The 13,814-nt window shown below is 44.8% G+C and overlaps 1 protein-coding gene across 2 annotated transcripts in view; it reads left to right on the plus strand.

Annotated features, from left to right (window-relative positions):
- FRAS1 (Fraser extracellular matrix complex subunit 1) overlaps nucleotides 1-13,814 on the plus strand; it is a 533,887-nt gene that overhangs the window by 488,215 nt on the left and 31,858 nt on the right. For both annotated transcript variants that reach the window (XM_055434121.2, XM_055434122.2), the window contains 6 exons: nucleotides 1,214-1,414; nucleotides 3,157-3,344; nucleotides 4,723-4,998; nucleotides 8,155-8,387; nucleotides 10,817-10,977; nucleotides 13,195-13,409. In XM_055434121.2, the coding sequence (XP_055290096.2) occupies nucleotides 1,214-1,414; nucleotides 3,157-3,344; nucleotides 4,723-4,998; nucleotides 8,155-8,387; nucleotides 10,817-10,977; nucleotides 13,195-13,409 (1,274 nt within the window). The remainder of the gene's footprint in view (nucleotides 1-1,213; nucleotides 1,415-3,156; nucleotides 3,345-4,722; nucleotides 4,999-8,154; nucleotides 8,388-10,816; nucleotides 10,978-13,194; nucleotides 13,410-13,814) is intronic.

Consider the following 13,814-nt stretch of genomic DNA (forward strand, 5'->3'; position numbering starts at 1 on the left):
CTACGAGAATATAATACAAAGGAAGGCATGGTTCAAACTTTAAAAATAACCAATTATTCATTTCACAGCAGTGAGGGTAGTACTTCAAATCAGATTGTGTTCGGAAATCCTTTGTTTCTGAATTATTGTTGTAGCAGCCACTAAAACTACTCATTCTTTTTTTTTTTAACTTTTATTTTGTATTGGGGCTGGGAGTGATTGGGGGCGGGAGGAGACGGGGACAACAGAGAATGAGATGGCTGGATGGCATCACCGACTCGATGGACATGAGTCTGAGTGAACTCTGGGAGTTGGTGATGGACAGGGAGGCCTGGCGTGCTGTGATTCATGGGGTCGCAAAGAGTCGGACACGACTGAGCGACTGAACTGAACTGAACTGATAGCCAATTAACAATGTCGTGACAGTTTCCAGTGAACAGCAAAGGGACTCAGCCGTACATATACATGTATCCATTCTGCTCCAAAACCCCCTCCCGTCCAGGCTGCCATATAGCATTGAGCAGAGTCCCCTGTGCTATACTGTAGGTTAGCTTGTTGGTTACCCTTGTTGGTTACCCATTTTAAATATAACAGTGTGTACATGTCAGTCCCAAACTCCCTAACTACCCCTTCTTCCCATCTTTTCACCTGGCAACCATAAGTTCATAAAACTACTCCTTCTTAACAAACCTGTGATATTTATAGATAAACCTAAGGGTGGGGGAAAATGAAGTCAGTGGGAGGGAGGATCCAGAAGATAGAGATGAGACAGAGATTTGGTAAATGTAAGCAGTATATAAATGAAATTCATATCTCATAAATGAAAAGGAGTTGGTTCATACAATCAGTCAATAGATATTTATCAAGGGCTTACTCTGTCTCAGTCCCTTGATAAATTGTGCAGATTTAAAAACATGCTGTGAGCTATAAGGCCTAGATGGAAACTTGGATAGCATGCATTTCAAAGTGCTTAAAAATGTTTCCTCCACTGTACTGTTTTTAATAAGAAATATGTGAGAAACAGCTCCTACAGAATCACAGATGAATTCCTTTTTCCAAAGTATTGCTTAGGGGTAAATACAGATTGATTTTTATGACTGCAAGCTATTTTGCCTTTTGTATTGTTAACTAGTGTGAAAAATTCCCTCTTGTTGTTATAAAGTGTTTTCATGGGAGTTGGAATTCTTTTTCACTTTTCCGACTTGCTCTTGTTTTCCTAATCTTGTTTCCTTAGCCCCTACCATTGAGTTTGAAGAAGCTGCATACCAAGTCCGGGAACCCTCAGGGCCAGATGCCACAGCCATTCTGAACGTCAAGGTGATCCGCAGAGGGGATCAGAACAGAACATCCAAGATTCGCTGTAGCACACGGGATGGGTCAGCCCAGTCTGGTGTGGATTATTACCCAAAGAGCCGAGTCTTGAAGTTCAGTCCTGGTAATTGAATGCCAATCCCAATTTGTAGGTCTTCCTTTAAGTGTTAATCGATTAGCTGTGTCTGACTCTTTGTGACCCCATAGACTATAGCCCACCAGGCTCCTCTGTCCATAGAATTTCCGAGGCAAGAATACTGGAGTAGGTAGCCATTTCCTTCTCCAGAGGATCTTCCTGATCCAGGTATCAAACCTGAGTCTCCTGCATTGCAGGCAGATTCTTAACTGTCTGAGTCACCAGGGAAGCCCCATAGGTATTACTTAAGAGAGAGGCTAATATCTTATATTCGAAGGAAAAAATAAGCAGAAATTTTTAAAAATACCAATATTTCCAATAGCATGAAGTACTTATTAGCACACATTTGAGGTTGCAGGACTCTTTAAATTTTTTAATTAGCAAAAATGACATAGGATAAGAAAAAGAAGAAGTGCCTTACTTCAGAGCATCCTTGGCATTTTGGATCATTCAAAAGGATTTTTTTTTTTTTTTTTGTTAGCCTATGATTTGGTTGAGCAATGGGAGCACCTGAGTTTTTAAAAATATATGTGATGCCATCACTCAGCAAACGGTACAGACCATTGTGCCGAGCCCTTCAGGGGTTACTAAACCCAGAAGGCACAATCTCCACATTCAAATAGCTTGACGTCTACTAGGAGATGCTATGAAGACGAGTCATGGAAGAGAGAAGGATGAGATTCTCACAACCAGCTGTTTAATTGTCTGATGTATTTACTTAATGGAAGAAATGAGACAGAAAAGGAGCTGAGTTTTACACTCGACTTTTCCCCAAAACTTTCTGGAGCAGGTGAAAAGGTGAAAAGGCTGGTGTAGAGCCTGGTGCTATTTGTGATGTAGCCAGAAGTGGGCAAAAGTGGTCGAAGCCCTCTTCAGAGATGGCATGGCAAGAGGAGGGAGGAAATGCCTGCCTTGGAAATGGAGGGGTGTCTCTGTATGTCTCCATCACCCCACTGAGCTTCAAAGGGCTTTCGGCGCCATCCCTTATGCATCTGGCTAGTGTTTACAGGCAAGGCAGGTACCCTTCCTCAACATCCTCACAAGGACCTCTCCTCCAAGTGTCTTAGCTTCTTTCTCTTCTTCATAAGGATCTGGGGGAAAGGCAGGTCCTAGAAGAAACCTAGCCCAGGTGTCTATAGGCGGAAAAAGGCCATCTTGACCACTGCCAGGGATAGATGCACCCTCATAGAATCACTTTACAAAAAACAAGGGGATTTCTGAGCTCTACTCCTCCCCATTCCAGGCTGGCAAACTGTCATATTATCGTCTTGGCAGAGATGGCCCTGTCGGTAACCTTTGAGCTGTCTCTTCCCAGGAGATAGCTTTGAAGGGTGTCTAGTGTGTAAACAGTCACTGCCACACAGGGGCTTGTTCCTAAGTGTAAAGGGGAAAGAAAAATTAGGCAAAAAAAATGCATGACCATGGTGGAGTGTTTTTTAGATCATAGATTTTTATTACTACCAGCTAGTGTCAGGCAGGGGCCATTAATCCTCATATGGTGTTGAATAGTAAATCTGTAGGACTGAGCCTCCACCACAGGTGGAATTTCACCTATACAACCAATGCCTCACTGGCGATGCAGCTAAAGTGATTAGCAGCCACTGCATTGATAGAAACCCTCTGTGAAGAAAGGCATATTTCAACATGAAGCCTCAGCAGTGCCAACCTGCACTGTCTTAAGTGGGCCACTGAGGAGGGCCTTTGCTCTCTTTGTTCTGTCCTTGGCAAAGGTGTGGATCACATCTTCTTTAAAGTCGAGATCCTGTCCAATGAAGACCGGGAGTGGCATGAATCGTTCTCCCTAGTCCTTGGCCCGGATGACCCAGTGGAAGCAGTTCTTGGCGATGTGACCACGGCCACAGTGACGATTCTAGACCAGGAGGCAGCTGGGAGTCTCATCCTGCCAGCACCGCCCATTGTAAGTCTCATGACCCAAAGGACAGTTGCTTCTGTCTTAGACATTAGATGAGAACTTGGGAGAAGCAGGATTTGCCAGGACTGCTCATGTCCCCTTCCCCAAATCCCTCACTCCCATCACCTCCAGGGTCATCTGGTAATGTCTGGTGACATCTGTGGTTATCATGACTGTCACACTGGGTGCTGTTAGCATCTAGGGGATGGAAGTCAGGGATGCTGCTGAACATCCTACACACAATACACAGGACAGTCCCCCTCCTCCACAACAAAGAGTTGCCTGGCTCAAAAGCCAGTAGTGCTAAAGAGGAGAATCAGTGTTTCCACATAAGAGACCAAACTATGTTGAGACTTTTGTCTGACAAAGAAAGTACAGTACCATTGATCTTCTCATTTCTTTGGTGAGACCTAGAAGAGTAAAAATGGAATATCCCCCCATATCTTTTATCCTACATACTCGCCACGGGCATAGAATTAAGTGTCTGTGGAGATGTACCACCATGTTTCCCAATTTGGGGATGAACAGAATGAATGCACCGACTTCACAATTAGGAGAAAAACACATAGAGGTTGCCATGTGATTAGTCCCTCTGTCATGTCCGACTCTTTGCAACTCCATGGACTGTAGCCCACCAGGTTCCTCTATTCATGGGATTCTCTAGACAAGAATACTGGATTCCCTTCTCCAGGGGATCTTCCCGACCCAGAGATCGAACCCGGGTCTCCTGCATTGCAGGTGGATTTTTTACTGTCTGAGCCACCGGGGAAGCTCCCAGAAGTTGCCAAGGGGAATTTAACGTAGGGTAATGAAGCAGTCTGAATAAGTCTTATAACTTCCCCTGACTAATCTCATACAATAGAAAGACCATTTCAAAATATGTCTTTTTGACCATGGAAGAAATATATATGTATGTTCAGTCACTAAGTCATATTTGTCTCTTTGCAACCCCATGGACTGCAGCATGCCAGGCTTCCCTATCCTTCACATATGTCCTTTATTTACTTGTATTTTGCCAGATGCACTACTGCCTGCCATTAACAGTTTAATGCAACTTTTAACTAATATCTGCCATTTATGATAGAGTTTTGGTTCCAATGTGTAGGGGGTGGAGTGTTTTTCACTTGAGTCATAGGAATCTGATTTAGGAATGAGACCATTAAGATACTAAAGCTTTTAACTCAGGGAGGAGGAGGATCTTCTCTACTATTGAAGATTTCCAGGATCTTTTAGGAATACCTGGTTAAGCATTGTTAAAACTACTGCTATATTTTAAAGAATCCCTAGGAGTTAAGTGATTATGTAGGTCTCTGGGGAAGGGAACTTTAGTTTTTTGACCCTCCTGATACCCACCCAGGGCTGAAGCTATGTTGCTCCTTGGCAGGTCATTACACTTGCTGACTATGACCATGTGGAAGAGGTTACCAAGGAGGGAGTCAAGAAATCCCCCTCCCCGGGCTACCCACTGGTCTGTATCACGCCCTGCGACCCCCATTTCCCCAAATATGCTGTCATGAAGGAGCGCTGCAGTGAGGCTGGCATCAACCAGACGTCCGTGCAGTTCAGCTGGGAAGTGGCTGCCCCCACGGATGGCAACGGGGCCCGGTCTCCCTTCGAGACCATCACCGACAACACGCCATTCACCAGTGTCAACCACATGGTAGGTCTGGTTACAGAGGGAGAGACCTGGCCTTTCTCTTTGTTATTCCAGCTCTGTCAAATTCCTTAAGGTCCCTGCATGCCATTTGGTATAAACTAAACAATTAAGTAGGTACAACACTGTCCTTTTGTTCTTACGTATGAGAAAAGATAATACGGTGTGGCAGAAAGAGAACTAGGCTAGTACTATGAAAGCCTGTTTACAAACCTTGATTCTGCCTGTTCTGAACTATATGATGTGAAGTGTTTACTTCACCTTTCTGAGTCTCAGTTTCCTGATCTACAAAATAATACCTCCTTTGCTTAATGCACTTGACAAGGTCATTGGCAGATGGGAAAGTGATTTACAAATGATGAAGTAAGTCAAAGATTCTAGGTAAGTACGAATAATGATTAGTCTCTTTTCACATCTCTTAAATCATTCAATAAGGCGTAGGGTATAAATTCCTTAAGTAAAAGGACCAAGGGTTCTACCATACTTGTATATCCATCCCAAAGCGGCTACCACATTGGTGGCACATAGTGAGGACCAATTACGAAATAAAATGAGAGTATGCTTATTAAGTGATCAGTATTTTTCAAAGCCCAGTGGGAAGATATGAAAAGAGGTTCGGAATGTCATTGCTGTCCTCTGAGAGTTAGGAAGCCAGATGCACCCCTCTGCCACCATCAGGGAGCCGTGCACAGCAGTGGTTTTCCCAAGCTCAGGAAACAGTCCAGTGTTCTGACTCTGCTTGTTGCACCAATGATGTTCTTCAGAGAAAGAGCTGAAAGCAGTGGAGATTCAGGCTCCATAGAGCATCTGGCACCAAGTAAGCAACCAATGATTTTTGACTGAAATGATTTTGGAAATCAGAGATTTTCTTCAGACTTAATTTCTCCAGATTTTTCCCTACAAATCCACAGTTTGTTCTCACTTTAACAAGTGCCTTGGACTTCCATAGTGGTCCAGCGGTTGGGTTCAACCCCTGGTCCAGGAAGATTCCACATGCTGAGGAGCAACTAAGCCCAAGCACCACAACTAGAGAGTAGGCCCTGCTCACCACAGCTCGGGGAAACCTGTGCTCAGCAGTGAAGACCAGCGCAGCCAAAAATAAATAATAAAATGTTAAAACGAACTCTCTTGAGTAGATAGTGGAAGAAAGCTGTTAGACGTACGTGGGAGGCTTTGGATAAAGTGGATCCCTCGTGTCCATTATCTTTGGCACAGCTTATTCAGAAAGGCCAGAGACTAATTCTTTTGCAACATAACCTAGTTCAAATTTAAATTATCTTTATTATTATAAGAAATGTAAATGGCAAGACTTAACAGCGTATTGTTTCATAAATACCTTGTTCTCTGTTCAGCAAACCCATGAAGTGGCAGTTGGTTTGATTTGAGCCAAATATACATTTTTAACAGGTACCATGTTTATGATTTTACCTTATATTTCAGTTTGCCTTCTTGTGATGAATTGGCACCTAATCCTCTTACCCCAGCTTCCTCTGCTCTGCCTTCATTTCTTCAATTATTTATTTAATACTGTTGTATTGTGTGCATTTTTGTAAGATGCCTCAAATCCCTTCTGAATGAAGTCCATGTATAAATAAATAAGTAAAGTCCTGGCAGCTAATTAAAAAAATTTTAATGGAAAAATCTTCTTCAATTTTTAATGGACTTCAGTGAAAATTGTTTCCATGGTAGAATTTATCAGTTTGTATGATTGCTTTGTGGGAGGTCTGTGGTGCACAGAACTACTAATGAGTTTTTCTTATTATATACTTTCCTATGTCAATGCACCAGTAACCTAGAGAGTTTTGGTGACCTAGGTTACCTCTGCATAGATTGCATTAAGCACTCATGGATTCTGTGTGTCTCGAGCATGAGAGAATCTGTAGAAAGACTTTAAAGGCCAGTAGGTGTCCAAGGCCATGTTCTCAACTTCAAGTCCGCCATGTTATTGTAACCCTTAGTAATTAGAGGGGAGTTAAGGGGGGGAATGGCAGTAGGGTGGAAAGAAAACTAAGAACTCCTAGAAAAGAAGTGTCTTTCCTCTATATCCTGATACCATGCCTTCAGCAAAAGTGACTTAGAGGCAATGAGTCTTGCTGGAAGGGCTGAAAAATCATTAAGTAGTTCTCTGAACCTTATATGTAAAGAGAACAAGTGTCGCTGGGTATCAGTCATCTCTAGTTTCTTGCTTCACATTTGTCTGCTGCTGCTGCTAAGTCACTTCAGTCGTGTCCAACTCTGTGCGACCCCATAGACGGCAGCCCACCAGGCTCCCCCGTCCCTGGGATTCTCCAGGCAAGAACACTGGAGTGGGTTGCCATTTCCTTCTCCAATGCGTGAAAGTGAATTCGCTCAGTCATGTCCGACTCTTAGCAACCCCATGGACTGCAGCCTACCAGGCTCCTCCATCCATAGGGTTTTCCAGGCAAGAGTACTGGAGTGGGGTGCCATTGCCTTCTCCGCCACATTTGTCCACTTCCTTGTTACCTGGGTTACCACCCAAGGCCCTAAGTACTCCATGCTCTGTCCCTGGTGCCTGGCTCCTGGTAGAAAGTCAATACTTAGGTGGTGAATGAATGGATAGGTGGGTAGATCAATGGACACAAAGATGGATAAATGGATGGAAAATGGATGGTGTGGGCTAAGAATGCAGCCTGCCATGTCAGTCAGCAAAGGATGTTACAGCATCAGCCACTGCAGCCAGTGGGGCACCCTAAGGAGACTCAGAATGAGAAAACACAGGATACTGGCCCCTGATAGCTGAGATGCCTATTAAAGGAATGATTTCAATGAGCCTAAACTGTCTCATCTTCCCATACATGGAAAAGTGCAAAATTCCTTAACTTGAGATATCCAGTTTTAACAATCATCTTTTGATGTTCCAACTACCTGGCCTTTGTTGCAAAAACTCTGATTAATATATATCCTGGTTCTTCCCATCCCTCTTTGGAGCAGTCTCTCACAGTTATCTAAGATGCTGTATCCCAGGCTTAAGTCCTCAGTTTAGCCTGCTATATAAAACATAACTCTCAGCTTTTAGGTTGTGCAGTCTTTTCAGCTGACAATGGTCTTCAGAGATTACCACAGATTGTCATCCAGATGACACAGTATGAGGAGCTGTTGAGGCATATCCACGTGTCTGAGGTGATTTATTCTTCCTGGTAGGTCCTGGACAGCATTTACTTCAGCCGGAGGTTCCACGTGCGTTGTGTGGCCAAGGCTGTGGACAAGGTGGGCCACGTGGGGACCCCCTTGAGGAGCAACATCGTCACCATCGGAACAGACAGTGCTATCTGCCACACACCAGTGGTGGCTGGCACAGCCCGAGGCTTCCAAGCTCAGTCCTTCATTGCGACCTTGAAATACCTGGACGTCAAACACAAGGAGCATCCCAACAGGTCAGGCGGGGAGTGCCTTCCGTGAGGAGATGGCAGAGAGAGTCCCCAGCTGTGTTGTGTGTGTTTTCTAGGTGGGACAGATCGGTGCGTGATGCTTCTGCAAAATAAGAATAATGGTGGTGAAAGCTTCATAAAAAGTTGGCTTTCTTCAAACGTGCCCTAATATCCAGTCACTCTCAATCTTGCTAGTCTCGTTTCGTTCATCTTGTTATTTTCACCTGCCAGTCCACCCACAGGGAATCACATGTAACTTCCTCAGGGTTTCAGGCACTCTTAGGTGACCTGCCTCTGCCATGTGGCTACTCCTGGCTCCAGCTTTCCCCTGTCCCCTTCCAGTCCATGTTCTTAAATCCCATTGTCCCACCATACCTAAGCCATGGCATCTCTTCTAGAAACTTTTCCATCATCTCCCCCAATTTAATTTGGAAGCTTTTACTCCCCACTTTTCTGGCACCCACATCTGCCTCTCTGAGAGTGTTATCATTATCATTCGGTCCTTATTCATTCATCTCCCACCCAGGAGATGATGGTGGCAGGGACCATGACTGTTTATTTTGCATCTCCTCTGCCTAGAACAGTGCTTCTTAGCACCTAAGAGACACTTACTAAGTTCCCAGTGAACAAATGAGTAACAACACTGGTGAATTATAAATCAGTGGGCAGATATGCTTTTTTATTTTTTCCTGTGCCCTATGATTTTGATGGAAAATGGATGCTCTCATTTTTGTATGGCAAAAAAAAAAAGATTTCATGTAGGTTATACATATTCATTAAACCTCATAGTATTTATGTGCATGCCTTTATGAGCAACTGAGTTCAGAGAAAGGGGTTCATTTGCATGAAAAAACAGATTTGATCATGGAACCAAAAATATGCAAATCCTTCTCTTTTATCTAACAGAATGAAATTTATTTTTGTTAAAAAGCAATAACAGAAGTGTCCAAGGTTACTACTGACCCCGTTCCTTACAAAAAGAGCCACTCGTTCATATTCTGAGGTTCTGATTCCTCTTTAAAACATGAGTCTTTGTTGTGGGAGACAAGCTGTAAAAACTCACAATGCACCCTCAATAAACATGCTGAAAATCTAAACTTGTACAGTGAAAAAATTGCAGTTTTGTTGTGTTGCAGTCTTAACCGGTATTTATTAAGCTCATATTTTATTTAGAATTGTGTACTACAGGCTCTGGAGAAACAGAAGATGTGAAGGAAATGGTCCTTTGCCCTCTTAGTGGGGAGGCAAGACAGACTCTAAAAGCATTCAAGAAATAGCAGCTAATATAAATAAGTTACAGACTTCCTGGTACAAAGGCACCTAAAGGCAGAAGAATGTAGTTCAAGGCAGAGCTTGCTGCAGATTGAGGCCAGTGAGGGCTGGTGGCCTTGCTAGAACTTGCTGGTGGGGAAGGGAAGGCTTTTTAAGTTGGGAAGAGCCCATGTGTGTCTTAGTCACTCAGTCATGTCTGACTCTTTGCAATCCCATGGACAGAGGAGCCTGATGGGCTACAGTCCATGGGATTCTCTAGGCAAGAATACTGGAGTGGGTTGCCATGCCCTCCTCCAGGGGATCTTCCCATCCCAGGGATTGGATCCATGTCTCTTGGTCTCCTGCGTTGCAAGTGGACTCTTTATCACTAGCACCACCTGGGAAGCCCCAAGACTATTGAATAGTGGAGTATTACTATTTCTAGGCTTTTTTCCTGGGTAGGGATACTGGCCTTAAATTTTAAGAGCTCAGTGATGTCTTTTGGGCACAAATAATTTAGAAAATTCTGTGGCAACCCTCCACAACCTCCACAGACACTCACTGTGACAGAGAAATTCAGCCATGCCTGTACCATCCACTCGGCTCTAACTCATGAGGAAACAAAGCTTCCTTTTAAAGCAGAAGAAAGCTATAATTTATGGTTGCAATGTTATCTTTTCTTGTACACACAAAAAATCTATGATTCTCGATTGCTATCAGTCCTGAGTCTGGAGGATCTCCCAGGGGCTGGAGGGAGGAGAATAACCCTGCAAGCACATTGTACCCTCATGTAAAGAGAGAACTGCTATATGGAAAGCTTCAGAAAAAAAAAACTGGTAAATTCATTGGTGAAGACAAATTGAGTTATGAGAAAGCAATGTACCATACTGGGGGCTTCCCAGGTGGCACTAGTGGTAAAGAGCCTGTCTGCCAATGCAAGTAGACATAAGAGGTGAGGGTTTGATCCCTGGGTTGGGAAGAGCCCCTGGAGGAGGGCATGGCAACCCACTCCAGTATTCTTGCCTGGAGAATCCCATGGACAGAGGAGATGGTGGGCTACAGTCCACGGGGTCTCAAAGAGTCAGGCATGACTGACTAACTGAGCACGCGTGCACACAGTGTACCGTACTAGCTACTTATAGCAGGCGCCTGAAAGCACTGATTTCTGCTCGTTTTCCCCCTAGAATCCACATTTCCGTGCAGATCCCACACCAGGATGGAATGCTGCCCCTCATCTCCACCATGCCGCTGCACAACCTGCATTTCCTTCTGTCTGAGTCCATCTACAGGCACCAACACGTCTGCTCCAATCTCGTCACCACCCGGGACCTGAGAGGCATCTCAGGTGAGGGGAGACTTCCCTGTTCGTGTGCCCAGCCCAGCACGATGACCCTTAGGGATGTGGCTAAGTGAACTCTGCTTTTCATGTTTTCTGGTCCTCAAAATCTGCATGGTTAGTGGATCTGCTCATCAGCAAGCAGCCAAACATAGGCAGCTTGGACGGTGACATGAATAGGAAAAAACAAGGACCTTGGAATCAAACTGACAAGGTTCATGTCCGTATTCCACCTCCTGTGCAACTCAACAAAAATAGCTGGACAGCTCTGAGCCAACTGCTTTCTTATCTATCACATGAGGAGAATAATTGCTCCCAAACAAGGTAGGGATTGATTGTGTCGACAATTTTAAAACCCCCGTCCTGGTCAATTTTAGCCCCTTCCTTCTCCTGCACTTGGTTCCCATGCTCTCAGCATTTTATAAAGCTCCTGTGCAATGGTAGATATTATAGGATGGTTCTCCAGGAGCAGTAGCCAAGGTGGAGCTTGAGGTATCAGATGTTTATTGGGCATCCACATCTCCTAAAGGGAAAGGGAGGAAGCAGAACTGGGCAGAGGGAGAGGTCAGTCCGCAGCGTGGCCAATGAAACCGCAACCAGTTCTTACAGGGAGTTCTGGAGAGAGCCCAGCTGTCCATCGTGTCCTGCCTCCAGCCCCAGTGGGCAGACCTCTCTGCCCTACCTCGCTCCGTCCGTGGATGGCAGACTGCTGGAGCAAGTGTGTGACTTGGAGCTCTGCAGCTGATCCAGACCCAAGGGCGCTGACTGCTGACAGCACATCTCCTGTTCACCAGGGCAGACGTTTTAGTTTACAAAGAATCCTGTCCATTTCCATTCACCTTAGCAAGTGCACATTAAATGCACATTTCCTCCCTTTGCAACTGATGAATCATTTAATAGTGTTTCTGAAGACAGGAAAGCATTCGAGTGCTCTTCCATATTCATTAAGCATCACTTTGGGTAGTGATGGTCTTGATACAGTAGGAATTAGTGGAGTGTAAATGATTCCTAAGTCACTGGGCTGCAGATGAAAGTTTCATTGGTCTGCGTATGCAAGCTAGTGGAAGAAACATACCATGTCTATAAGCTGAAAGTTTGCACCTCTTCCTACTTAAACACGATTAGCTTCAATACATGTTCAGACACCCTAGTCGTTGTGGTGCAGAGGGTTGTGTGCTGATGTCAAACATTCTGAGAAATGGATCAGCTCTTTCAGAATATCATAGTTGCTTTCAGTACCGTACAAAGTTTAACCCTAATATTCTAAAATTGTGTCTGTATTCAGCTCTCTTCTGCATAAAGGTCTTCCTTAATTTAGAACAGTTCAGTTGCTTGGCAGCATTTGATCCAATAATTTTTGCCTGTAGCAAGGGAAGCTTAGTCAAGCCTCATTAGCGAGCTATTTACTCATTAACACAGAATTAAGACTTTTTTTTCTTCAAGAGTTCAGAAACCATAGGAGGTGGGGGAGGAGGTAGTCAGATGCTTGTTTGCTGGCTCCCCATAAAAGCTATTTAAAAAAAAAAAAAGTCTTGAGAAAGAATAATTCACCAACAGATTCTCCAGTAGTAAATCCATTTCTTCAAGGACTGATTGTGAAGCATAGAACCAGACTGGGCAGGTGTGACAGGCAAGGCTTTATTTACAATGTTCTTTTCCAAGAGTCACTCAGGGCCACCAGGCCCTGGCCTCTTCATTTATGGCCTCGTCCATTCATCTTTTCTTCTCTGGCTCCTGCAGCATCTTCCCTGAGTCTGTGAAGCCAGTCACTCTGTTTAACACATGGCGGCAGGCAAGATGACAAGCTCCCCTCGCCTTCTCACCGAACTTATGTCAGGAGCCCCGGTTAGTTAGTTAGTGTTAATTGCTCAATTGTGTCCGGCTCTTTGCAACCCCATGGACTATAGTCTGCCAGGCTCCTCTGTCCATGGAATTCTCCAGGCAAGAATACTAGAGTGGGTTGCCATTCCCTTCTCCAGGGGAATCTTCCAAGCCCAGGGATCGAACACAGGTCTTCCACATCTCAGGCAGATTCTTTCCAGTCTGAGCCACCAGGGAAGGCTGGGAGCCCTGGGGTGCTCTATTAGTCATCTCAGAAGAAAGGCAAGCTCTCTCTGTGTGTCCAAAGGATGTGTCCGCTCTCCCTCTCCCCTCAGCTCCTGGGAAGCTGGTGAAGGGCAGGTCCAGAGACTAGATTACTGTTCCTTGCTTCTCCCTCCCCCGCAGAGGCAGGGTTCCTGGATGACAGGGTCCATGACAGCATTGCACTGGGGCCTGGCTACGACCGCCCCTTCCAGTTTGACTCCAGCGTGCGGGAGCCAAAGACCATCCAGCTCTACAAACACCTGAACCTGAAGAGCTGCGTCTGGACGTTTGATGCCTATTATGACATGACGGAGCTGATTGACGTCTGTGGGGGGTCTGTAACCGCCGACTTCCAGGTGGGTGCCCCAGGGGTCTGTCTGAAGGCTGCGTGCACCTGGTTATCATGTTAAAGCTTGTTCATTCATTGAACTGAAGCACTTTAGCACCCAGTTGCTCCCAGAACTGTGCCAACCAAGGGACTCTTCTTTCTAAACCCTGCAAAAGAGACCTTAGCAGCAGCATGGCTAGAGCAAGCCCCCCAAAGTCCTCTCAATCAGCTAATTAGAAAGTTAATATGGAAAATGTTTAAATTAAGTTGAAGAAAATTAGCTGTCAGTCATTTATATAAAAATCCAAGTCTTACTTCTCTAGGTATATATGTTTTTTCCTCTGGGTGTATTTTGGAATGGGCTTCCCAGGTGGCTTAGTGGTAAAGAACCCACCTGCCAATGCAGGAGACAAAGGTTTGATCCCTGGGTCAG

The sequence above is a fragment of the Moschus berezovskii genome, chromosome 5 (assembly GCF_049115385.1).
Source record: "Moschus berezovskii isolate FMDL1 chromosome 5, NW_MosBer_1.0, whole genome shotgun sequence".
Taxonomy (NCBI): domain Eukaryota; kingdom Metazoa; phylum Chordata; class Mammalia; order Artiodactyla; family Moschidae; genus Moschus; species Moschus berezovskii.